The sequence below is a fragment of the Lytechinus variegatus genome, chromosome 5 (genome assembly GCF_018143015.1).
Source record: "Lytechinus variegatus isolate NC3 chromosome 5, Lvar_3.0, whole genome shotgun sequence".
NCBI classification, from domain to species: domain Eukaryota; kingdom Metazoa; phylum Echinodermata; class Echinoidea; order Temnopleuroida; family Toxopneustidae; genus Lytechinus; species Lytechinus variegatus.
The window spans coordinates 37,050,938-37,078,008 of NC_054744.1; the positions used below are offsets into that span (position 1 = coordinate 37,050,938).

General features: G+C 34.6%; 1 protein-coding gene across 1 annotated transcript; it reads right to left on the reverse strand.

Moving 5' to 3' along the window:
- Positions 1 to 27,071, reverse strand: LOC446173 (orthopedia). The gene is made up of 3 exons (XM_041609499.1): positions 26,610 to 27,071; positions 20,807 to 21,165; positions 1 to 1,356 (listed from the first exon to the last, which is right to left on the reverse strand). The coding sequence occupies exons 1-3, from the start codon at positions 26,719 to 26,721 to the stop codon at positions 742 to 744; spliced, it is 1,086 nt and encodes a 361-aa protein (XP_041465433.1). The 5' UTR covers positions 26,722 to 27,071; the 3' UTR covers positions 1 to 741.

The following is a 27,071-nucleotide window of genomic DNA, read 5'->3' on the forward strand; positions in this document are numbered from 1 at the left end:
TTTTGTACACGATGTTCTTTCAACACGTCGTGGATCTGTGAATGAAATCGTTCCCTTGGGCGATGTGAATACCCCATGTTTCATGTGCTTTGCGCTCCACTATCCAATCTGACATTAACAATATTTTGGCTTGATTTATCTCCTTATCTAATAGGAGTAAATTGCCCGAGTGATATCAGAGAGTGACGATCCCCTCCATTCGATACCCAGATTTTAAAAAAAATATGGTAATTGATAGCATCGTTTTCTATTGGAGAGTGGGATAAATATTTACTCAATCTGAAAACATTTTTATTTCGACATCGTTCTTTGCAGATACGTTCATATCTAATCTTGATACCAAGATTAAATCTGATTGAACAACGATTAACTTTCTGCGGCATTTTTCTCTTGGAACAATTATAATTGACACAATTGAAAATGTACCCTGAAAACCTTTTGTATTTTTAAATGCGAATATTTGCTTTTATAATCATTTCAGAGGAATGAGCCATGTAAAATAATTCACACAATTTATGTCGCATCAATATTCACATTTGCATTTCTTTTGAGTCCTTTCTCGTTTGAATGGCAAATAGGATATCGATGTCATTCTATCTCTTTCTAATCTTATATAATACATAGTCACTGCAGAATGTGATAAATAACGATGAGAAATTTGTACAGCCTCTTTATGCCAAGCATACGTTGCAACGCATGTGACTGATGAAATTAAATTAAAATTTTCAGGTTTTAAGAAAATCATCTAAAGATTCCATTGAGGGAGGCGGCATGCTCGAGAGCTTTCCGGCGTAACGATGCAATGCTGGTCCCCCTCCACATATCACCCGCATCAGATACACTGCAGGAGAGATCGGTCGAGCTGTCGGACACGGGGAGATTCGGCGGGGACGGACTGGACAAGCCGCTGGACATGCTTCCCGTTGTCATTCCTCCCAACGAAGGTTGATACATCGACGTCATTGAGCCCATGGAACCGTTAGTTCCCATCGAGAGGGTGTTGAGGCCCGTGCTTTGTCCCATGGTACAGTTGACGGTCTGCTGCTGCATGCTCTGCCCTAAACCTTGGCGGGGTATTGATGGGGGAAGGGCCAGTGCCGAGCCTGGTCCACCACCCATTTGGGACATTTGATGTGAGGGCATGTGGGTGGTCATGTGCGGTGCCATGTGTGTCGTCATACCCGACATCGCCGGCCAGCCTCGTGTGTCCTGGCCGTGGAAATTGCAGAAGGAGTCGTTCATAGGTGACGGAAACTGAGCGAGGCCGTGAGATGGGAGAAGTGCCCCTGGGGTACGGAATACATTTGTGGTCTTCTTGCGTTTCTTCCACTTTGCTCTGCGGTTCTGAAACCAGACCTGTGAAAAGGGAATGAGGGGGGGGGGGGGGGGGGTGAGAGATGAAAGATTGATCATCATGAATATCACCAACAATGAACAAGAGTCTGCATTATAGGTATACAGTTTATGTTTACAAATTCTTTGTTTTCCTTTCGCATCAGAACTTCCTCATATTTATAGATATCATTTGATAAAGAAACATCCGCGTACAAATAAACTCAAGGGAAACTTTTCTGTATTGAGCGTAAAAAAATAATCCTCAGATTCGCACATACAAAGCATGTATTTGGGTTAATATATTGAAGTTAGTGTACTCTGTATGCAATATTGTTATTGCCATGCAAAACGTTTTTTTTTATTCAGTTGATTATTGGTTCTTCGAATATTTTGTGAAAATGTAGAAACTAATGTGATATACATGTGAATCAACGTATAAGTGATGATATGGTGCATGTATGGTAACCAATGCAACTATTTGCTCACTTAACTTAAGAAGAAAAAAATCAAATGTTAGTTGCGTGTTATGGTCAAATAGAGTATAAATTCCTTACTCTATGTTGTAAAATGTATACGTTTGTTCAGTTTTTATCTTCATTCGCTCATACTGCAAGGCAATGTTGATATTACACCCCCCCTCCCTCATGTAACACAAGCGCGACAAGTGAGCTTAGATTTATAGACTTACGATCCGTCAACACCCCTAGCTTGCATAGTTAAATGATCGCACTTTGTCGGATGTTACTCGGAATCTGACAAGCACATTTACGAAATAAATTGGGCCAGGGGAAAAGCGCGCTAATGCATTGTTTACATCTTAATGCTACTTGTATTTGTGGCTTCAAGACGCGTGCGATATAAACTATCGCCAGTGCTATAGGGGTATCCATTTCAGGTGGTCATGTGCTCGCCATATTGCTACAGTCAGAAGAGAGAGGTATTGAATTTCCAGCCTGAATTTAAGAATGAATGCGATATTAGGTGAAATAACATGTCCTATTTTACACTGAATCTTCATAGATTCCTATTATATTCAAAATTATTGTTTTAGAAAAGAGACTTCTTTTCTAGCCATCTTTGCTTCACGCTTCATTCCTTAAAAGATACATTTAAAGCCAGTTTTAGGAATCGGCTTTTAGTGAATTATATTGGATAGGATTGTTTTTACTTTCTATATGATTACGACATATTGCATCATCACCTGCCTATAATGAGCAATACAGGTTTACTTTCCTTATTTTTTTTTTGGTTGTTGCTATAGCCATTGTGACGTAAGGAATAGCGCTCAGAAGCGGTCAGGTTCCCCCGATTTTTAAAGTTTATCTTGATATTCATTTCATCATGTAGATAAAATGTTGTAATGTCATAATATGAATTATATTTATTTTGTTGCTTTGAATGTAATAGTTTTTGTTTTCTTTATTTGTGTATTATTGAAGAAAAGAAATCGATCAGCAAGTCAATCAATTGATGATTTTTGTCAATGACATTCGGCACGGCTTGATATAATATGACCACCGAGAAGCCATTAAAAGTATAAATAGAAACTTTAGAAAATCAAAATTGAAAATAATAGCCATAACTAACTCTTAGCTAAAATGAAATTTGGAGAAGAATCTATGTTATCTTTCGGCTGAGCAATACGTAATTTAATGGATTCGAGAAAACAAAATAGCGCTCTTTATAGATCCGTTCATTTGAAAGTTTGTGACGTCGGTTGCCATGGTGAGGATGTCAAAATATAAAGATTAAATGAAGTGATCATTTTTTTTATGTACAGTTTCAGTTTTGTCTAGCATGCATGTTGGCTCATTGACTGCCAATAGAGAGCTAATGAAGAGACGGCTGAACTTGATCATGTTGTTTGAAACCAAAATATGCAGTTACATTTCTGATATTAACTGAATAAGATTTAAGGCACATTTTGAAAGTTTAATAAACAACAAAAAAATGGTATTTGAAAGAAGAGAACGTTTTAACTATACAAGATATGAACGATGAGCGTGTTCGCATTTACACAAGTTAATATAGAACTTAATATAGAATGTAAGTAATAAACTCTATCGCAACCTTTCCGTGTAAGCTCTAATTTTATTTCAAAGAGTTTTTCCCCTCTTTCCTTCCTGTTTCCCAATAGCGCTTAGAGAAATAAACATGTATTAAACAGTGGAGCTATGATGACTACGTCTGGCTTTTATAGCTCTCCCCTATCTCAACCACTAATGGATGCCGTCCATCACGGCGAAGTATCGCGAGCGAGAAGGCGGCAAGCACGAGACACGACGCGCCTCGCGTGTGACAGTGTCGGGGGAAACATAAGAAGGAGAAAGTAAGAAGGGTGGGAGAAGAAGTGGTAACATTAGCTGTGTGAGAGTGGCCTCGAGCGTCCGTACGGGCCCGTCACTAAGGGTTAAACTCGCAAGAGCTCTCCTTTACAATTCTCCACGGTTACGATTTTTTTCTTTTTCTTTCTTTTTTTTCTGCTAAATAATAGGGGACATAAACTTCTTCATTTTCCCTTTTTTATTTTATTTCTAAAATTTACACGATTCTCTCTTTAGATCGATGAAGAAATACAGGTTTAAAATGGAAGAGCTTCGTGCTATTCATTTGAACCTATATAGGCATATTTGCACTATATAACTAGTGCCTTTTCCAATGAATTATATCACCCAAATCACTTTATCTATATACATGTAGGCCCTATATCCATCTCTCCCTCTTTTTATTCGCCTCCCCTCATTATCTCTTTCCCTCTCTCTCCCTCCCTCTATGATAATATTGTCTTCTCTCTGCTATCTTGTATGTTTTCATATCATTTCTTAGGTAAGCCCAATACTGCGCCAGGTCATTTTAATTATTTTCTTGATGTCTCATTTAAAGATGTTTGTAAAATACCATCGTCATAAATGATCTTTCCCCTTTATATTTTCCAAGCAATGAATACAACAGAATAAAGTCATATAATAATCGTAATCATGCAGACGAAGCCTTCGTTATTTCATGCGACGTCAATTTCCTGTCTTTGTACATTTTGACATTTCCAACGTTTTCTCTCTCTTTTTAATATTCTATATGCTTGAGTGTTTTCTTGCTGTTTTTTCAATCTTTACAACATTCTCATTTTAATAATTAAAATTAGTTTTACTTTTCTTTAATTTCTGTATTCTTCTCTTGAGATCTTGGCCTTTCAACAGACCTCTTGTGTCATACTCTCTTTCCATTTAACATTTCTCGTTTCTTTTTTTTTCTTCAAATTATTGCCCTTGTAAAGTAATTCAAACATTATTCTTGTTTTCCTAGAGTGTTTTCTTCTATTTTCCTCACTCTCCTCCACCCTAACTCTTTAAACCTCTTCTAATCTCCTCCAGTATTTATCCCTCTCCCGTCTCTTTCGTGTAAGATAAACGCCCATATTTTTTTCGAGTCTTGTGTCAATCTTATTTTCCCCCATGGGGAAATAGATGGGATATCTTAAACCCCCCGGTAGACCTGAGGGAGAGGGAGAAAGCACTCCGACCCGAGCTAAACACTATTAATCTACTGTTTTTGTTTCTGAAGCTGAGCTCTCTAGAGAAGGGTCTTGTTTCCACTGATTTTTTTTTTTCTCTCTCTCTCTCATTTGGCGCGTGCCCTGTTCATGTAAGAAACGGTAGATTTAATATTATAAGCTATATTCAGTTGTTTTAGGTAGAAACAAAGCACATGATCCACTGAGGGATAAAAATAAAATAGGCAGTGTGAACAGTCGTTAAGAAGGGTTATAAATCTCGTCTGGTTTGGACGTAGAATCCTCGGCTGGCGCGTGCTAAGTGAGTGTTAATGGAGTAACTATCAGCATCAGAAAAACATTGCATGTCTCGAGCGACTCGCGCCGGAAAAGCGAGCCACATTTTGCTTGGGTATATTGACGAAATCCCGTATCAGGTGTAGCCGTTAGATAGCGGGGCCTAAGGGGTACTTCACGCCGTTTAAACGTTCCCAAAACGACTCTACCATGGAGAGAAAACTCGAGAAAGTGGAGGTCCCACAGGGGATTCGGGTGATAATTTTTCGAACAGGATAATGATTTTGGATGAGTATTGTAGGATGGGAATAACAGGGGGAATAGCATACTAGGATAAGGGGATAAGGAGTTGGGTTACACAAAACGGAAGACCGTAAGCTAGAAAGCATGTAAATTGTTTGTGTTGGGTCTCACTCCATTCTGAAGAGCTTGACATTTGGGCATGCACTTGATACCCAAGTGACAGAGGAAATACGTACTCAAAGTACCACAAAGATATTGCTATACTTTAGTGGTTAATGCCAGAGGTAATGTATATTGAGGGCTCACAATATAAATAATGGAACATGGGCAACTTATAGAAAATAATATTTCAAAACACAATAAAATGTTTAAGGGATGTTTTCTCGAAAAAGAAAATGATCATCAGTATAGAAGTGATAATACATAATTTCACAAGTTGTAGTACGAAGACTAATCTGAATATCACATCAAAATTAAAATTTCCATCTACCTATCTGATTTTTTTCATTGAAGGAATGATTTATGGAAATTCTACTTATCATACGTCTTCGGTAGATTGTAAACTACTGTCATCATATAATAGTTTAAAGAATCGAACTCATAATACAGTTTCTAGAAACCCATGATAATTAATCGTTATTTTTTGTAATGATGATCATGATGGTGCGACTGGAGGTATCATATCTTGATCACGTATCAATAGAAAAACATTAGTGAAAAAGCTATCTACAGTAGATCGAGATATACTCCTTGAAATTCAGACAGTACAAAATATTTATTTAATTCTGTCATTTGATCATGATGGTACGACGATTAAATTATATCTTCAGTACAAACATGCATCATCATTAATCAAGCTATCTACTGTAGATCGAGATATACTTGAGTTAAAAAAACCTTGATTTTCACTAGATTTCCTGATATGTCGCTTGCGTATGCTAATTGTTTTACGAATGCACTGAAAGCTGAAACTAGCTGAACAAAATTTTCATTACATCATTGTATATGGACATGATGATATGACGATTGGTGCAATTACTTCTTGGTCGGCCATTAAATACATCATCAATAACCGAGCTATCTACTGTAGATCGAGAAATACTCCGATATATAATTCGTACCGACAAGGACATTTTTATGTCATTCAATCATGACGATGTGATTGGTTCTATCATTTCTCGATTAACTCTTTGAAAAAATACATAATTAAAGGGGAACTTAATTTCAAGGAGCTCAAAAAGACACTTTAAATATCATGTAATAGCTCTTTTTTGTACTAGGTTAGTATTGATATACCCTTTCACCAAAAAATAATTATTGTGAACATTATTGTAATGTTAGTTATGTTGCTTTCATGGTAAATATTGTGGAATAATGTTAACAATGTAATGCAAAACATGTTTTATGGTAATAATGTCGAATTTTATGAAAGAAAAACTGTCATGCAAGTTGAAATGTATGAGCTGATTATTTATGAGTATATCTTGGTCTTAAGCGTGTCCTATATTGACATTTGCTGTTGCAGATTGGCTGTAATTGCTAAGCTATTTAAATTAGATTAGATTGTGCCTTTTTGCATGGAATTTTTATCATCGAAATTACGAATTTCTCCACAGAGAACCAAAGCAGTGGTAGTAGAAGTAGTGGTAGTAGTGGTAGTAGTAGTAGTAGTAGTAGAATATAGTAGTAGTAGACGTAGTAGTAGTAGTGGTAGTAATAGTAGTAGTAGTAGTAGTAGTAGTAGTAGTAGTAGTAGTAGTAGTAGTAGTAGTAGAAGTAGTGGTAGTAGTGGTAGAAGTAGTAGTAGTAGTAGTAGTAGTAGTAGTAGTAGTAGTAGTAGTAGTAGTAGTAGTAGAAGTAGTGGTAGTAGTGGTAGAAGTAGTAGTAGTAGTAGTAGTAGTAGTAGTAGTTAGTAGTAGTAATGATAATAATGTTAATATCATACGATTATCATTATCGTTGTCTTCATCAACGTCCCAAATCATCATCACCGTGTTTATCACGGTGGCTTCCTTTTGCATCTGATTATTTCATTTCCTTTTTTTAGAGATATTATCATTTACCTTCAATCTCTAACGTCACTACTGGTATATGGTTTTGTTCAGCATTTATTTGAATCACTGACCATGCAGAGCCTTTGAAACTTTTCCATATCATTGAAAAGTGCTCGGTATGAATTATTGCTGAATTTGACTGAACATATATATAATGACTAAAACATGTTAATTATTAAGTAATTGTGTAAATAATAAAGGTAGATGATAAAGATAATATCCCAGCCATGGCGTAGTTTCTTTCAGCAAAAAACTGATCCACAATGTGCTGCACTCAACCCAGGTGAGGTCAACGGGTACCTGTAGGAAGTAATTCCTTGAAAAGCTGTGTGCGCATGAACGCCTAAGCTTAGCCGTGTAATATAGGAGCGCCTTGAGAATCTAACAAGGTGGGTATGTTTGCAATATAAATACCCTATATTATTATTATTATTATTGATGATAAATTTTAAAATAAATTATAAAGATATAATGGGGTCTCAATCATGGGGGTAAAGATGTGTTACAAACTGGACAACTGAAACCTCCTTTCAATGCACAAAGGAAAACATGTTAACTATTTATACTAAAAAAAAACACACAGAGCTCTACTCATTAAATCATTTCCTAAAATAAAACCACACAATTAAAACAATTTTACGCTAAACATTTATCACCACTTTCAACACAGGCCAATCTCTATGTGAATGAAATAATGTGGCTACAAATTCGCTTTGCTGATGTTTGGGTATTTTCGCGGCTCTGTATCCTCTATTGCTGCTCGCTTTTCTCGTTTCCTTTTCGTATCGAGTCACTGCTTGTTCCAGCAGAATCTCCGCCAGAGAATGGTTCCCATATTTCCAATCACTGTTGAATTGATTTCTGAGATCCACTGAATACATCATCGTTCGTCTTCCGTTCGACATCAGTTTGTCTTTTGATAGGGATATTGATCTGATAACGGGAGGTTTTATCATAACAATACAGACCTGTTTGTTCTTATTACACTCTCATTAAAATCTAATTTAAGACCACGCGTTCACACGTGAATGCGTCTATTATCCATACTCAATTTTCTGACATAGTTCTCATTCCTTTGCAAAGTACTGCAATAACAGTGTCAAAAAAGAGTGATATTGTAAGCTATCTTGCCAAAAAATAGAATAAGCGCTTTTATGAAAACACTTGGCATTTCATAAATTTAGACCACTTCTTTTAATGAAATCAGAGCCTCACAATAATTGCATGTAAAAAGGCCAATTCATTAAGCTATGCAGTGCGTATAAACATACCATTTACATCGTAAACTTTTGGGGGTGAAATATTAAGGAAATTTTGTTTTTCTAATATCGAATAAAAACACAATATGCATAATACAGACACAACTTAGGACAAAAGGTTTATCTCTAGCCATTTACAAAGTATTCATTATGAGCTGTATTAAAAAGAATGCCGGAATAATCATCATTATTCAACATTACAAGTGGGAAGTGGCAATATAGATCTTGACAGATATAAACTCTAAAAAAATATTGGGTAAAAGTGCTCAATGAGGATAATCATGTGTCAAACAAACATTGGGCATTTCTTTAGGGTTTTTTTTACTTGTCCAGTGTGATGAAAATTTTGTCCATTCTTATCTAAAGTAATTGCTAGTTATATTTTAAACTTACTGGACAATATGCTTCCCGCATAGGGTAAAATACTTCCCCGAATTGGTTGGACACATAATTACCCTCGTGGTGGCAAAAATTTTACCCAATATTTTTTTTTACAGTGTAGAGCAATATAGACTATAAAACTATTCCGAACCCACACTTCAATTCCTTCATCTGATTTCCCTTTAATTTAACCTTTAATCTTTAATTCAATCTGTGATCGAAAAATACTCCTTTCCTATTTCCAAACTTCTAGCCACGTAAGTATTGTATTTAAGCATGGCAATGGATATTTCCTTCCAACATTTATGAATAATTGAAAATGAATTAAAAACAGGTGGATTTTCTTTATGCACAGATTTCTGAAAATAAAAATAAAGTAAAGATAAATCTGTTATTCTCGTATCAACAGTACAGTAATGTTGTCGGCGATCTGAAAATGAATTATATTAGATATATATGAGATAATAAAACTGAATTTAATGTTGAAGGCTTATACTCTTTTTATGTGAAGTAGAAAAGTCACTAGGCCGTGTTATGAATTCATTTTATTCATGATCTGAGGAAAAAATGTAAGGAAGTATCAAAAAATCTCTGTCGGCTTTTTGTTCTTAACCTCTACATGGCGTCCTCCAAACCTCTTTTGACAAGGGCATCGATACGACACCAAAACAAACACACTACTTCCTATTAAAGAAGAACACTTCTTATACCATCTCCATTCTCCAGCTCATTGAGAAAATGTCGTGTCTGAAAATAAACACCTAAGAAATAGGTTTTGTGTTATTTTGCCCGACGCATAATCCTCACGATATTGATTTTCTTCTGTTAGGCGCGAGCGTTGAGGAATTAGAAGTGCACTGTGGAGAGTCACTGACAACTATAGCTCCCAGTTGGGCGTCATTGCTCATAATGTTAAACATCATTGTCACGGAGAAAATGAGTTAATGAAGAGAATACAGAGTTTTTCAACGGAGATGTCGAAACATCGGAGAGATAAAAAAAGAAAAGGAGAGGGATACGTGGACGCGAAACAAGAGGGAAGAATAAAAATCACAGAACATAAAATTTATTAAAAATTAATAGATTATAGATTTCTACTCTGTATTAAAGCAAAATATATGTTGATCATTTAAAAATACTCAAGGCAGAGTGCATTCATAATATCGAGTGAGAAAATAATTTTGAATATCTTTTTTTTATATGTATTTGATTTTTTTCCTTCGAGATGACAAAATTTTCATGTAATTTTTCAAACATATCTGTAGACATATCAAAACAGTGTGTCTTCAAAGTAGTATTTACAAACAATGCGAACTTAAAAACTACACACAGACATAAGAATCATGCAAATTCTATTCTTTAGAATCGCAGTCCTATAAAATAAATCAATAATAATCACGACCGGTTGATGAAATTGTTATTGAGCTTTTTAGATACATCTATAGATTCTCGACCAGTATAACTGCTCTATTCAAGAACTGTCAAGTTTAGTTTATGATATAACCATGACAGAAGGGATTTTATCCAGGCCAAATACAGCTAGACGATGTTATTATTCAACAAATACCCGTAGCTGGCCTAGGTAAAGGTCAAGTATGAAGTGCTAACAAGATGTAATGGGAAGGCCATGAAAAATGATATTACATTATTGCCTTCTAGTCCAGTAGGGACATTGTTTCCTTTTTCATCCATTTTCCTCATGGTCATTGTGATTTATCGAAAACATTTTCAACAGCAATTCAAAGATCCGCTATACTGTATCTCCTTTTCAGATAATAATTTTGTTTCTGAAGGGACTTGAATCACCCTATAGGATCGGTGCTCATTGATGTCTTTATAGCCCATCAAATACAGGGAATATCCTTACTTATAATAGAATGCAATATTTATTAACTCGTTTTGTTTTAATTTATCAAAAAAAGAGTTTAAATCATTATGTTCCGAATTTCAACTCGAATGTACATGAATTGTCAGAAATTTCAACAACGGTTTATCAATACTTACTCACATAATATGCTAGGTATCATTATGGTTTTTTTTTATCTACTCTCTTTGAGTTAATAAGACAGGGGCTATGTTTTTTTTAATTAATTGGTTGTTATTGTCATTAACAAATCGTAACTTCCAAATAAAGACAGCAAGATGTTGTAAAGAAATGCATCACTGGGCTGTTATATGTCCGTGTTGACCGACACCGACTCATGAATGTACCACATCACAAAACAATTCAAGACATAACCCACTTAATAAATGACAACTCCCGTTTCCTTTTAATTATAGAAACACAAAGTCAATGAAACTTCTATTTTAAAGAATATTGTGGTTCGTGGTTTGGAGCGAAGAGGTTGCAGAAATTAAGATTCGCTATGTACAACGCACGTAAAACATCGTGTAGGATTATTTGACGCTATTATTTGGATGCCTTTTTACCCATATTGTAGTCGTGGTTATGGAAAAAACATGTGTCTCTTTACCCGCTTATGTTTTTGTTCTAGTCTATCTCTCCCTTATCCCATCAATATCGATATAAGGCTTAAGAAGAAGATCTATCTTCTGTTATATCGTCTCTACGTATTTGCTCTCCAACGTTGATTTATGAAATGCGTGTCACAAATGCTCTGTATTCCTTGTTCATGCGTGTGGAGTATAAGGCAAGAAGAGAAGAATTATTAGTCTCTGGGATTCTAGAGTGATGGAAACACCCATGACAAGTTAATTTGATTTCTGGACTTATCCTGCCTACCACCGAATCAACTTGCTTTTCTTCTGTATCATTATTCATTCTCCTCGTTGTTTTTCATCGCCGCGACGGTATCAGAAATGGAGGATTTTCAAATAAAATATGATTTCGCATTCTGTCTCTTCATGAATACATCTTAAGGCGTCCCTCACTATTGCTCAAAGTCGTCACTCCTCTAACATCGCTTTCTCTAATACTTGATATACCTTCAAAATATTATGACAACCTATAGACCCGTTGAAAAACAGAGTCGTGTTTAAGACGCAACTTTTAAAATATAACGTCCCAAATCAGAGTTTCAGAATCAGAAATAAAAAATTTCTTATCGATTGTCTGGTTGAATTTATCAAACTATGAACATTTCATGACCGTGTCAGTATGACAGAAAATAAAGGAAATTTGATAAAGCTCAGCATGAGCAGTTAAGGCGACTGATAAATTTTTAATTTTCTTAATTTTCCATTGGATCAATTCCACATCTTATATTAATGATATTTAGGATATCTTAACACGTTTGCTGTAGAAGGGATGAACATTTAAAAAAAAGTCTAATCAAACGACCTAATATCATATGTGGTTTTACTAACAATGAATTTTTCAATAATTTTGCCACCGTGAACGGTTTTTCGTTTTCCGAAATCTATGATCATGGTATTATACTTTTTATAGAAAGATTATTAATTGCAATGACACGTCATATTTGATGACAGTCAGTTATCAATTGTAGCTATTTTGTCATTGATAAATAAGGAATTCTCACTTTTTTAATGAAAGGCAATATGTGAATTTAGACATTTTGATCCACGATTTAAAATGCATGAAATTATTTTAGAGATCCATATAATGATCACTATACTTGTGCCTGATTATCAATGTATTTAAATCCCATACAACTCAAAGTGCCCACATCAACCTTATTACGATTCTGCCCTTACGTTATGGACTGTGGCATGAATAATGCTTGTTTTTAGACGACTTCTATGAATTCATTCAAAAACCTAAACTCTTAACCATCCCTACCATCCATCCAACTTGATCAAATGTGACATGGTAAGAGATGGCCATACTCACAGAATCCGTGCGTGTTTCATCGGAAACCCTACCGGATAAAAAGAAGGAGAAGGGTACACCTTTTTGCCGAGCATGCCCTGAATAAATATTACTATTCATGTGCTTGCATGCCCTGCAATGAAAGGAAATACACCTACATACATTCAATACTGCATTATGCGTCGAAAAAAATGTTTCGGGTTTCGATAAGTATAAGGATCAGAGAGTCAATTTTGCCATGTTTGTTTATGACGCTATTTCTATTATAACAAATTCATTATATGCAATTACCGTTTAATAGTAGGTCATTTTTTTGCTGTCTAATTCATTGCAATGAAACAAGAAAATACAACGATTTGTTGATAAATATAATAACCGCAATTTCGATATTAAACTGAATTGTAATATTAATGCCTGTAATAAATCGCTTTAGCTTTAATTTCATCTATGAGTTAGTAATGGTATATGTATAACTATATATATATATATATATATATATATATATATATATATATATATATGTACACTCTAAAAAATGAAGTGCTAATTCAGCTCTTAAAGAGCGTGTATATAGTGACTGCACTTCGGAGTGCTAATTTGTCTAGTTCAAATTTGAACGAGAAAAATCAGCACTCCGAAGTGCAGTCACTATACACGCTCTTTAAGAGCTGAATTAGCTCTTCATTTTTTAGAGTGTATTTATATGTATATGCATGTATAAATTCGTGAATAAAAATTATCGTAATGACATTGCTGCTATAAATAAATTGTACGAAAAGTCATATCCATATTGGTAATACAGTCTAATATATTCTAAGCAAGTACAATAATGGATTCATATAGTTGGCTCATGATTGCACTATTACTCAAATGTAAATATTACTTTGGTCTGGGCTCTCTTGCAATTTGAAGGTTTCTGTTTGGATGGGGGAATAGTGTGTATGGTCGATACAGAAGCTCGCTTATGACTATCAGGGGAAGGATTCCTTTTAATTCAAGTTCCGAAAAGGCGCGGACTCGCATGGCAGATAATGTCAATATTTCTGGTCATCCATCTTATTTCATTCGTCATGACAATGGACCATGAAACACCATGGATGATCAGGGTGGTGGAGAAGACAAAAAGATAAAAAGAATTTCTTCACAATGGTCATGGAAGGAGTGGATGAAACGGAGGGAGATAATATTCTAGTGCGTGCTTAGGTGTCTATTCGTATCGTGCCGATTGCCAAAACCTGGCTTTAATTTGTGACATGCTACCATCGAATTATCTATTTTCTTTTCTTCCCCTTTCTCCCCTCTCTGTTTCTTTCTTTCTCTCTCTTTCTACTTCTCTCCTTCACGTTCTTCCACTCTTGTTCAGTTAGAACCCCTCTCGTGACAACCTAGGCGCATGACTTCGACATAGTACACACATCTCGGCAGACACGCACATACACTGGCAAAAACCAAATATCACCGTCAATTTTAGCATGATAAAAGACCGCCTAATTGTGCATCCGAAATTTCATTAAAATCACATTAAATTCAGTAATCAAAATGGACTCGGTGTAGCACAGTGCTTTATGTCATCTATCAACTTTGTCCGGCCATCCTACGTTTGTGATTCCCTTTCAGACTTCTCTCTCTCTCTCTCTATCTCTCTCATTTTATTTTTCCTCCTCTCTGCCGCCACTTTCCCGGCCCAACTCGGTTCTCGGTACTTTTTTTTTGCTACCGCCTCGAATGAAGCAGCGCCTACAGGCCGAAGTCTTTTAATCGAGGTTGAAATTATTATAGTATCTTTCCCTTATCGTCTGATGCTCGTTTGAACTGGGTTCCAAGCATTTATAATCTAAGCTTTAAAACCTTTACCTCCGGGAATAATAGAAAACGCAAATTGTATCAAACAGTCGCCGACAAACATAAAACTGAATACGGAACAATCCATTTTAAAATTTGTTATGCATTGTTACAATTTTTCAATAATCTGTAAAACCCCTTTGGGGTGTTTTTGTGACATCGTATATTAATAAAAATCATAATAATAATAGACCAATGAGATCTTATTTGAGAGTGATAAAGTTTGAAAATGAACATTTGTATGTTTATACTGACCACTTAATTTTGATTTTTGTTGATTTCATGATTTGAATTAGGTCATTACACATCTTACTGGTTTTTCATCAACACTCCTGTGGTTAACATTATGTAATAAAAGGAAGAAAATAATGGCAAAATCAGCCTTTTTTTTCTTCATTCAAAAGTGTGATATAAATCGTAATATTGTTTTCTTTTTTTAATATCTGAAGTTGTTACCTTAAAAATATTTGTTTTATTGTAAATTCAACAAAATTAATTTGTTTCATACTTTTCCTGCTATTTTGGCAATTTTGGGTGTCAATTCACATATAATTATACTTGAAGACTTATTTATCCACTTTTCAAAATCCAAAATATTTGTAAATTAGCTAAAATATTTTGTGAAATTAATCGATACCAAAAAGTGGTCTGTTATTTGAAATCGGACAGAAAAACAGATGCACTCTTTAAACATCATAAAACAAAGGAAAGGTGAGATCTTGTATTGACAACTATATAAATATATCTCAAAACTCTATTTATACATATATTTGTAACTTGATATTTTGTAGTTTCACAAAATGTTATAATTGTGTTTTTAGAGGAATGTTTTTATTTTCCTTGATGTTTTCCTTTTAAATCGATTTAATTATGCCATTAATTGTCAAATTATCAAAACTGTACAACATGAAGCAACTTGGTTGCAAGGGATCACTTCCAATAAAACAATTTCAATCAATTCAAACCAATTCGCTCAAATCCCAAAATGGACACTATTAGAATAAACCTGATAACTTTAGCAATACGCATATAGTATCTTTTACTGGAGATATTTACACATTTCTGAACCATGAATACCAGACGATACCTTTTAAAGATGCTCCCAATGTGATATTTGGTTTCATCTTTTAAAGGAGTAATTTGTAGAAACTTTCACAATGTAGCTCTTTATGCAGAGCTTTTGGCTAAAAATACTAATGGTTAAGCAAGATTTAACTTTTGACTGAACAATACATTGCGATAAAGATATCGCAATAAAATGAGCGATTATACTCAGTAAATGAATGGAAGTTTGAAGTTTCGCCCGCGTTATGCTTGTTAACATTTTCGATTTTCTTCTGAATCGCATTTATAAGAGACTTCTCTCCCGTGATCGAATTATGCGAGCTCCATTGACAATTTTATTTTCATGCAGTTCTGTCTTTTTATTGCACAAAAATAATACTGCTATCACAATGGGTTAAGAGAATCCCGTTATAATCTTTGCGTGACGTATTTAGTCTCAACTGCGTACAAGCGAGATCCCCCTTAAGAGCTGACTTAAGTCTCTCCATGCACGGTTACAAAATAGAAAAAGCGTCTAATTATAAATCACTGGACGAGGCTAGTAAAGAAACAAAATGGAACCCATAGAAGTCAGGTAGCTTTAATTTAAAGTACGTGTTTCAATACCACGATTCGCTTTTAATTAAACGCAAATTAATTTCCGGTTCTTTTGGGGAACGCGGAGATAAAGAGCACGGAGAGTGAATCTCACTCTTTTTCTCGTTCCACATGAGGTTATCCGCTAATCGACTAGGTATCCCGAAAACAAAAGGAAGATGAACAATAATATAAGTGTAATACATTCTCGACTCAAAATGAACCCAAACCCAACCAATCTCTCTCTCTCATCGTCTTATATATCTCCCTCTTACATTGTGATACTGATACCGTGTTTAAACTGATCTGACACCATTCTCTCTTTCTATCCCTCTATCTTTGCTTTTTATCAAGAGATGTATACCCCTCTCTCCCTCTATTTCTTTCCATTACTATCATTTCTCTCCTTCTTCTTCTCTCCCTTTTCCCCTTTGCTTATTTCTCCCTTTCTCAAACTTCTATTTATGAGATACATCTTTTAATTGGATCTAAGTTTTGATGTAGAATACTGTAATAACGTTTTTATTCATTTGCTTTGTTATATCTGTATATTGTACTTCATGAATTTTTGTAAATTTGCCCTTTCAGCTTGTGCTGCTGGTCAATTTTTACGTGCATAATACCAATAAATAAATAAATAGAAATAAATAATAAGGATGATGCTTGCTATTTGTAGAATGTTATACCCCCCCCCACTTTCTCTCTCTCTCTCATTCACACTCAATCTCTGACACACATACCCTCACAAAGATTTGCTCGTGTTATTTTAATCATTATTTAAATCATTTAAATATTTTTTTCGGGGAAACCGAATGATTATGTTAAAAGTTTCGTGTCAACAGATAACCTACTGATCCTCAATTAACAATAATCAGCTAAATTATTACTTCAATTTTCTTAGAGTATGGGTTGATTGGTTGAGAATATACTTTGATTTTTTTTCTTTTTACTGTTCAATAAATATTTTTCTGTTGGATAAATGTCTAATTTAATGAAACATAAGATCCTGTCAGACTAGTGCTTACTCGAATTACTCTATACGAACATGAATAAAAAAAACCATGGTGTTCAAAAAAGGATAGAATAAATGGTGCCTACATAACGTACACTACTATCTCTGATCTGTGTATATAGATATCGTTGACTATTCTACATGTAATGAAGCAGACACTCCCTTTGGATTGGCGTATAATGTGGCTCGACTTACTAGATCCAAGATATTTTAAATAGAGTAATGGACTTTGGAGAAGACATTGCTTGACAAATTATCCAGTCACTGAGATGAAAATAAAATTTACAAAACAAAATGACGTTTAAGAAGATAAGGGATACAAATATTGAAAATTGAAATAATTCTCATACTGATAGATGGAAACATTGACAAGAAGACAGTTTTCAATGTATATGTATTGTTTCATGCTACTAAATCATCATAACTTAATCAAAATGAACGAACATCAATGCTGTTTTAGGAGAACTGGTTTCCATTATACGTAAACGTTTTGGAAATATCACCAAAAATGTCTTTAAACAATTGTAAGTCACTATATAATATGCCGTACATATTAATATGATTAAGATCATAATAAGATAAAGAACTTTCAGAAATAATACGTTTTTTAGACAGGTGCGAAATTCAAATGTTATTGATTGCCTTGGGGAAAACATAGATTATGAACATGATGAATAGCAGCATGTAAGAAGGATAATTACTCAGTTTGACTATAATAGTCAACGACGTGACTCATCAAAGCCATTTAAAACTAGAACAATTCCAGACTAGATGTCCTACTACAACAAATTTAATCAATTCATTACAAAGATTTACTCTGTAATTTGCTCATTAGGTATAATACAATAGTTCCTTGGCAATATGAAGTCGCCCGGTCGTACTAATTTTGAATATGATCTTCTTTATATCGGAATTCATTCATAAAAAAGGACCAGCTGCCTTTGATCGCAATTTGTTCCAGTTTTATTAAAGGGGAATGCCCTGGCAAAACACATTCCTATCAAGACCATCCAATTTATTTGCCTTTTTTCATTCTTTTTTTTTCCTGTTCTTACCCTTGGAAGAGCCGTGAGCAAGATTTCATTTCAATAATAAACTATCCATGGAAAAATATTCTGGCGTCTTACAAAAACGGGTTTAGGCCCAAAATAGTATCAGACCTGGAAAAATGGAGGTCGTTGAATTTATGATAAATTCTATAGAATATGATGACTCTATCATGGATATTTCCTCCCTTCCCTTTCTTCCTTCTTCTCTCACTCCATCTCCTTCTCTCTCTCTCTCTATCTTTCCTAGAATTAAATAACTCTGATCAATACTATGCACTTTTAAAGTTTTATGTGGATACAGTGCTTCAAGCGTTTTGTTTTATAAATTTATGTAATAGACAAAAAAGTGGAGATTTTTAGTGTCTTTATTTTTATTTTTTGTTAAACTGAAGAAGCAAATTTTATACAATGACATATTTATATCATCGAGATGAAGATTATATTGTCGAGGAGAAGGAGCGATTTTGCCATTCGTAATATCAGACTGATCTTTTCCTTAAAAGCTAGAGATCCTGACATACATGTATTCATGCCATGCAGTATGGATATCTTTAACGAAAACATTCTATCATTTTAAAATCAACGATCAATTCGCATTCAACTTTTATCTACATTTGTATTATTATCTTACAGTATTGAGAAATATTTTTGTGTCTATCATTGTAATAATGTTTATGTTTACTATCATGAATATGACGAGGCAACATTCTGCTAAAACCTTATATGTTTAAAGTATAAAGAAGAAATGTGATTTGCGGCAAACAGGATACAAGATATTGAATGGAAAGAAACACATGCAAACATTCCTTATAAAGCTCCATCTTTAAGAATTCACATGACAATTCATAAAATCTACTGTCCACAGTATATTCCGCGTTTTCATCCAACAGGCACGCATATATTGAAGATGTTAACAAATGAAATTTATAAAAAAGAATATCTTTTTACGGAGTATTGGCAATCGACTATAATGTAATCAATTTAAACAGACTTGTTATATTTTCATACAACATTTTGCACTCTTAGCACCAAAAAGTACTGAGTTGTGAAATATAATAATGTCACCTGCGGCGCTTGATAATATTTCGTGTCCACTTTACAAAACATGCTATTAATAGTCTGATTCCTTTTCAATCCTTGCAAGAATATTATCGAGGGAAAATAAACAGATCAAATTTGACGTAGAAATATGTTTCTGCTATCAATCTGATCTGGGGAAGCTAATGATGAATTCATTTCATCCGACTTTTGACAATCTTGATAGCCATCTTAAGAAGGAGGGGGGAAATAAACACTATGATTGCTGTAAGAGTGTTCAACAGACCGTTGTAAGCGGATTCCCTCCCGCCATTCCTCTCGGGGGGATTCGGTGCAGCGATTGCCGATAATGACTGGCGCATACACGAGATGCTAAGACTGAATGAAATTGAGCGTATAGTTGGGCTAGATTTCTTGCTCTATTGCCCAACCAGCTGCCTGTATAGAACAATGATAGCTACATAAGACAGGTTATTAATATAGATATCACACCAAAGTAATTGCTCAGATTTACGACCACTTTGTCACATGTTGCTGTTCGTGTATCTTCTGTGTTAACTCCATGCGCTTCGAGATCTATCATTTTCAAACAAATGAAATCAGTATGCATCATGCAGTAACACTAAAATAACAGATCGTTCTTTCACTAAAACACAGTTACATGACGTTATTAAAGAAACAAATCATTGTGTTATAGGTTTATCCTTATCTAGGTCTTGAAGGCTTCTACAAAAATGGCATGAAAACGCTGTGAAATAAAAGACTTGTTGTCAGAGCAGTACAGAAACGCAATCATTGTATCGTATATTCTTCTTCTTTTTTATTTGTATGGTAGTGTCATGTAATATATTAAACTGCATTATTCTGTATTTTGTTGTGTTGTTCATTACATTGCCCAGGATTTTTTTTCTGAATTGGATTTTATATCGAATAATTGTATTGGTTTGATTTCATTATAATTATGTATTGGTGAAATATTTAGTTTAAGTAAGTCAAGTACATGTTTTTATTATGAATGTCTCGTTTATTCATTTAGCAAATCTAATTGATATAATGAAGGAACAATGAACTAATGAAATATTCAACAGCATTTTGACTATAAATAAGGAAGAATAGAGAACCACTGTGTATAAAACATGTAAGAAACATAGGATATTGAAAACAAAAAATTCTAGACGCATCTCGCCAGTGGCTGTGTTTTCCATAAAAAAGACGCAATGATATACGGATTTTCTTTTTCTTATTCAATTTTAATGCAACATCATGATCTCGGTCTTTGTTGCGGATTAAGCACCATGAGCGCGGCATGAGCGTCTGAGCTTCATTATCATAATGATAATTAAGATGATATGTATATAAAAAAAAAAGTATTTACCTGAACTCGTGATTCGGTCAAACCAACCCTCATTGCAATCTCCTCCCTCATAAAGATATCAGGATAATGCGTCTTGGCAAAGTTTCTCTCCAGTTCGTTGAGTTGGGCTGGAGTGAACCGAGTACGATGTCGTTTCTGCTTTGCCGGTTTATCATCATCGTTTCCGCTGGCCGATGACCCGACCGAATGTCCAGTGCCGTCCCCGACCATGCCACCGCCACCACCTCCGCCGCCGCCGATGCCGTTGCCTTCGCTGCCTCCACCGGCGGCCGTTACTGGCGGCGTGGAACCATCCGGTGCCCCGCTGGTGCCGTACGAGACTTTCTCGCTATGTTGGCTGATCATCGTGCCGTCGTCATCTACAAGATACAGAAGTGATATGAAAATATTATTCCAGGGGTACACTTATGATTATAAATATTTGTATTTTATTATCAAAGACATTGAAATCGATGACAGTTGAGGTTATGTCATCATGGGGGAGGGGCGAGGCATGTAATATATCTTTCGCACGGAATTATTTTTTTTTTCGGGGGGGGTAAGATATGGAAAGCCTTGCAGCATAAAACAGTATTAAATCAATATGATAAAAGTCTAAATTGGTGATATGACATCAAAAGCTTTATGAGACAAGAATGTGGTTACGTAATGCAGTCAGAGAAAAAAAAGCGAAACTATCCCCCATGTTAATGACTCGAGAACAATGAATGAAGTTATTCAGAATTTTAAATACTGTATATATCACAGCTATTGGCAGAGCACTGCAATTGTAAAAATATTAAGTAAGTACCTATCTGACTGTAGAACTAAAACAATGCAAAGTCCACTGAACTTCCTAAGTAAAAGTGATACATTTACCAAACAATCGCAAGCTTTATAAGGAAAGAAGATGGGTAAAAGCTAGTCAGATCACGTGAAACCCCTTCCATTCCAATTTTAAGATCGTTTATGAAGTTTAGTAAATTGGCTAGTCTTCAATCATGATTTGACAAGTCGGATATTAGAAATCGCCGTATCCATGCAAGGAGTTGGATCTACTACCCATCTCGTATCAGTCAGCATCCTTTAGTTATTTGATCCAAGACAATATTATCTACTGGGTTTTAAAGAAAGAAAATAACATGGAAAGGGTGGGGACATGACGTTGTAATGTCGATATTAGTAAACGAAAATTAACAGATACGGGGGGGGGGATATCCCCTTACTTATGTTACTACTCGAAGTATTGCGTATACTCTTCTTAAATTACCCTTTGTAAGTTTAAAGTCTAAAGGTTCCGTGTTAATTTTATCAAAGTAAAAGTACTCTAAATTTGATAAATGATAATTAGACATGAAATATCGACCAGGTGCTCCACATGCAAGATACGGATTATCTACATAAGTACTTCCAAGAGAGTTGAATTTATTTTCTCTGTTTAGTCTATTAATTTCGACTCCTACATTACTCTTTCGATTCTGGAATGTAATATTTGTGTTTACTTACCATTGATTTTATTATATATGTTATTATATACAGGGTAGCTTATTCAGTGGTCTAACTATTTACAGAAAGTGTATGGTAAGCTATCCCCACTGAATCGTACGATCCAGAAAATAAAGTGATGCGAATAAAGACAAAGATATTTACACTCTTAAAATGTTGGGCAACATACTGTCCACACAAGAATATACGTTTTAAAAATGTATCCAACTATGGGTAGCTTTCAACCAATACTGTGTAGTTTTCACACAAAACACTCATTACTGGTTTAAAACTACCCCGAAGTGGACAAAGTTTTAACCAATTACTGTTGTGTGGACAGCATGTTGCCCAACATTTTTAAGAGTGTAGAGACATTTTCTGATAAATAGGTAAGTAAGAGGTCGACGGAAATAGAGAGGGACGGGGATCGGTAAGAGGTGTGGGTCTTGAGAAAAGTTGGATGTAGAATACAGAGAGAGAGGGGGGGGGCGAACATCAAATGAAGATATAAAATAATTACCTCTTAAGTCTGCAATCAAGGAAGAGAAAAGGGAATTATAATTCTTTTAAAGCCGATGAGATTTATAAAGAAATAAAGTTGTAAAAAAAAGTTATGCATGATGATTTTATAAAGAAGATTGAAGCTTGAAAATCTGTAGAAGAAACTATAATGACATGAGGAGCAAGGGGATAAACAGATAAGCAGGAGTTAGATACAAACGAAGAGAGAAAGAAAACATAGAGGAAAAATGAGAAACGAAGAGAGAGACAGAGAAAGAAAGAGACAGTAATGGGTAGAGAGAGATAAATATAAAAATGGGAGAGAGATATAAAGGGAAGATGAAGATTTAAAAAAGAAACAAGTCATGAATGTTCATATGACATATTTTCTTAATAAAATGGGAGAAGAGAAATACGAGAAGGGGTGTGGGAGAACTATGGGAGAAAAAAAAATTCAACACACCACAAACACAAGGGGAAAAACACATAATTTCAGACTTCTATTGATTCTACTAATGGCCAGAGTTACGGCCAGGTAATCTTTTTATCACAGTTAATATATTTTGTCATGATGACCCATAGCTCAATGATATATTTTTCGTCAGCTGAAAACCATAACTGGACATTCTAATGTTTGTCACTCTCCGCGCGACCTCACCCTCACGCACACACGCGCACGTGTAGTAGCCAAGGAAACTCCAATCCTAATCATATCAAGTTTGAATCAATTGTCAGTACATCAGTCTTTATGTCGGAATAGATAATTCATGGCGGGTCCAAATCGCATTAGCAATCCCTTTTCTTTTCTATCGCATGGAGTGGATAATGAATTAGCATATTAGAATTGAGGACTTTGACAAAGGACAATGATTACATTCGTGATGTAATCAAACTACTTTGGTTTGTTGAGTTTTAGCAGCATACTACTGTATTTTATAACCACAAGGGAATAAATTTTGTTGCTTTAAATGTATATTTTAATTGTTTATTACCTCCGATTTGATTTAAAAAAATCTCACTAAGAAGGCCCTTTCATTATCATGTACATGATGTATAGGTTGATATCTAAATTGATGTACAAACTCAGTTTGTATGAAAGAAGTGTATTTTGTGATTCGTTAGATAAGCTGAGAGGGAACTTGAATACATCTTGTCTGGGAGATGAACTGGAATACATGTACCCTCGTGGTTTCATTTCAAATAAATAAAGAGCATTAGAAATACTAGGAAGCATTTTCACTAATTGACGAGTTCAATTTATGATAAAGCCCTGAACATGGGCTAGCAATAATGTGCAAATAATTGTTAAGTGTTTGCTTTGCAATGCGAATCCATAGAGTGCTTTCGTATTCTGAAAAAAGAAAAACTGGTGTTTTCTTTTCATTAAGATATTTTCCTAGCTATATAGAAAGTGGCCGTAATTGATAACCAATTTGTTTAGGTGTCGTGTGCACGATTAAACATAATTTGATTTAGATAGAGTAATGTAATACAATTAGCAGCATACTTATAATCGACGTAGTAACAATATATCAATGATGTAATCAAAGCAATAAATTGTCATTAGACGAGGAAAGATTATAATTAACAAATCTCAATTAATATTGAAAGTAAATACTATAAAGAATTCTGACAAACCTACTTAACTACATACCGCTTTCTGATTTCAAAGCTTACAGTTAGAAAAGTAGGAGTCGTGGCCAAAGTATATATAAAGATTGACGTATCCATGGTTATTTGCAAGCCTTAATTGTTTTGTAGAGCTTATCCTGCTCATTAAATGTCGGAATTCCCGTTGCGTGTCCAAAATAAGTATGTATGTTGATTACAGCATATACGCCCTTGAGTATTATTAAAGGATATCATCGTTTTATAACTTCTTAAAATTTTCCCTTTTCGAAAATGGACATACCTGATTCATTTACTCATTATTTGTGAAGCAATATTCTTATCTACAATGTGACATGTTTTAAGTTTTATGTAAAAGGAAAAGGGAAAGTGAATGTTGGATAGAAAAATGATAGGAACAAATTGAACTATTTACAATTTATTGCAGTGAGGAAATAACAAACAAAAAACACGTCGATTTAGTGGCTGACACCATTACCTATATGTGTTAAAAATCTACCTGAACGTTTATGCATGTATATTAATGACAAATAGATTTTTATCGAAATTAAAAACATTTCGCACGAAATATCTCCCACAAATTGAAAAAATAGATAAACCTTTTCGAAGACTCGATTCTGCATTAATTTAAGTTCTATTTAGTGCTCATGAAACGCCACTTTTCATTTAATTGAAAATCTCGTTGTGCAAAAATTAAGTTAATTTGTCGGAACCATCAAGATAATTCGTATGATTATTGATTTTGTTAAACTGAGGTAGCAATGCCGTCTTTACACGCAATCATTTTCATTGTGTTATGGTATTCTCTGGGTGAGCTTATTCTCTAAAATTTTGGTGAGTAGTAAATGAATTTCATTTGTATTATATTTTATAAATGACGGAGGTGCTCAAAATTTAAATGGTTCACAATGATAAAGCTGCATTATAGTGATGTTTTTTCTTGATTGAAATCATATGACAAACATTGACGTTATGTGGTTTTAGATCTGTTCATTAATTGATCACGGTGGTAACTTTCGCCAATAACCATGGTAACCTGGTACACGATACGAATGGCTATATACGTGTTGTGATTCTTGACCTTGAAGTCACTCCTTATAACAGGAAATTGACAAAAGTATATGAGAAATATTGTAGAGCTTGAAAATAAATTAGGAATTTAAAGAATAACTGGATAACAAAACTGATTTTTGTTGCGGTACTCGAGTGTAACATTTTGAGAGCAATGTAAGTTTTATTAGTTCCAAAGACCTATAAATTGTAATGTTATCATAGTGCCAATGATAAACAAACAGGCCATGATATAATGACAACCGTTTATTCAAGTTCATATCACCATCCAGGATAACATCTGTTTACTTCTGTTCGGAGCGAGAGTGGTGTACATGAATATATGTATTGATGATTTTATCACAGTCAAAATACTACTCATACCTAAGTAAATACGATAATCAGTTTTAACATCCTGTCTCAAAAACGATAATTGATTTCAACATTAAAAACTTTATCATGGAATATTGCTTCTTATAAAATGAATGGTTTAATACTGAATGCTTGAACGTAACACGCGACTTCAACATGACTTCAATTCAACATTTATTTCCTTAGATAAAAGCATTAATACATAATACATTTTCAAAAGATGAATTAAACAATGCAATGGAGGTAACAACTCAGTAAGCAGAGCTTGTGACGAGTGGCACGTGACATATAGACAATAAAATTATAATACATGAAAAAAAGTATCCATACAAAGTACATTACATAAAAAGGGGAAAACATAAACGAAAACAAAACAGGGCAACTCTATGTACTCTATATCAAATGAAACAGTAAACAAATCGTCAAACCAATCAACCCACAACTGAAACTAAGCATATCACTCAATTCAGGGACCGGACGTAAGTTTTTTTTTCTAAAGTTTTATTTCTTTAATATCTTTAAGCTTCTTTTATTTTCTTTAATTGGTTAATGGAACAATGACGACAGGTAATGTAAGTTAGACACGTTTCTAAAATGGTTTAACTTGCCATGATAAATGAGCATCATTAACATGACTAGAAAATAACATTTGATGAAGATAAATTTATCTGTAATCTTTAATCTCTATATATGCCTACGCAGAACTTAATACTTGAGGCCACGTACAAGGGATGTTTATATAAATCATCAAAATGCTAAGTGTTTATCTTGCTCGTCTAATACTCACTTCTGACTGCCGATGATGTAATCATCTTGTTAGTATTATCCAATCCACCAGTGACAAGAAGAGCCTCTGTGGATAGTTCCATTGACGGAACATGGGCTAGAGTTCGCTCCATTCTATCAAAGATACCCGGAGACAAGTCCTGAGGAAAGTGGCCCGATGCTGGGTGATGGTATCTCGCTACAAACGCCACCTTTAACAATTATCTTTCCCTTCACCGACGTGCAAGAAATAATCAGACTAGAGAACCATTCCTCATGTAACACAATGAGTAAAAATGTACCGAATACCCGAAAAATCTAGTCGTCTGGCCAGCGTCTGTCAATATTGTCAATATTTCTCAGTCATGAACAACGTGACTAGTGTCTGGTTGTCGCAATGAATCAGTTGATATTGACGGAGGAGAGTAGGGAGAGAAGAGGACTTGGAAAGCCCTTGCGGAGTTTTATGCGGTCAACTAACGAT

Excerpts from the sequence above, each read along its gene's own strand:
- LOC446173 (XM_041609499.1), bottom strand. The coding sequence starts at position 26,721 with ATGGAGCGAACTCTAGCCCATGTTCCGTCAATGGAACTATCCACAGAG. Across the intron at positions 21,166-26,609 it reads TACATCATCGGCAGTCAGAA|ATGACGACGGCACGATGATC; the intron begins GTGAGTATTAGA and ends TGTATCTTGTAG. Across the intron at positions 1,357-20,806 it reads TGACCGAATCACGAGTTCAG|GTCTGGTTTCAGAACCGCAG; the intron begins GTAAATACTTTT and ends CCCTTTTCACAG.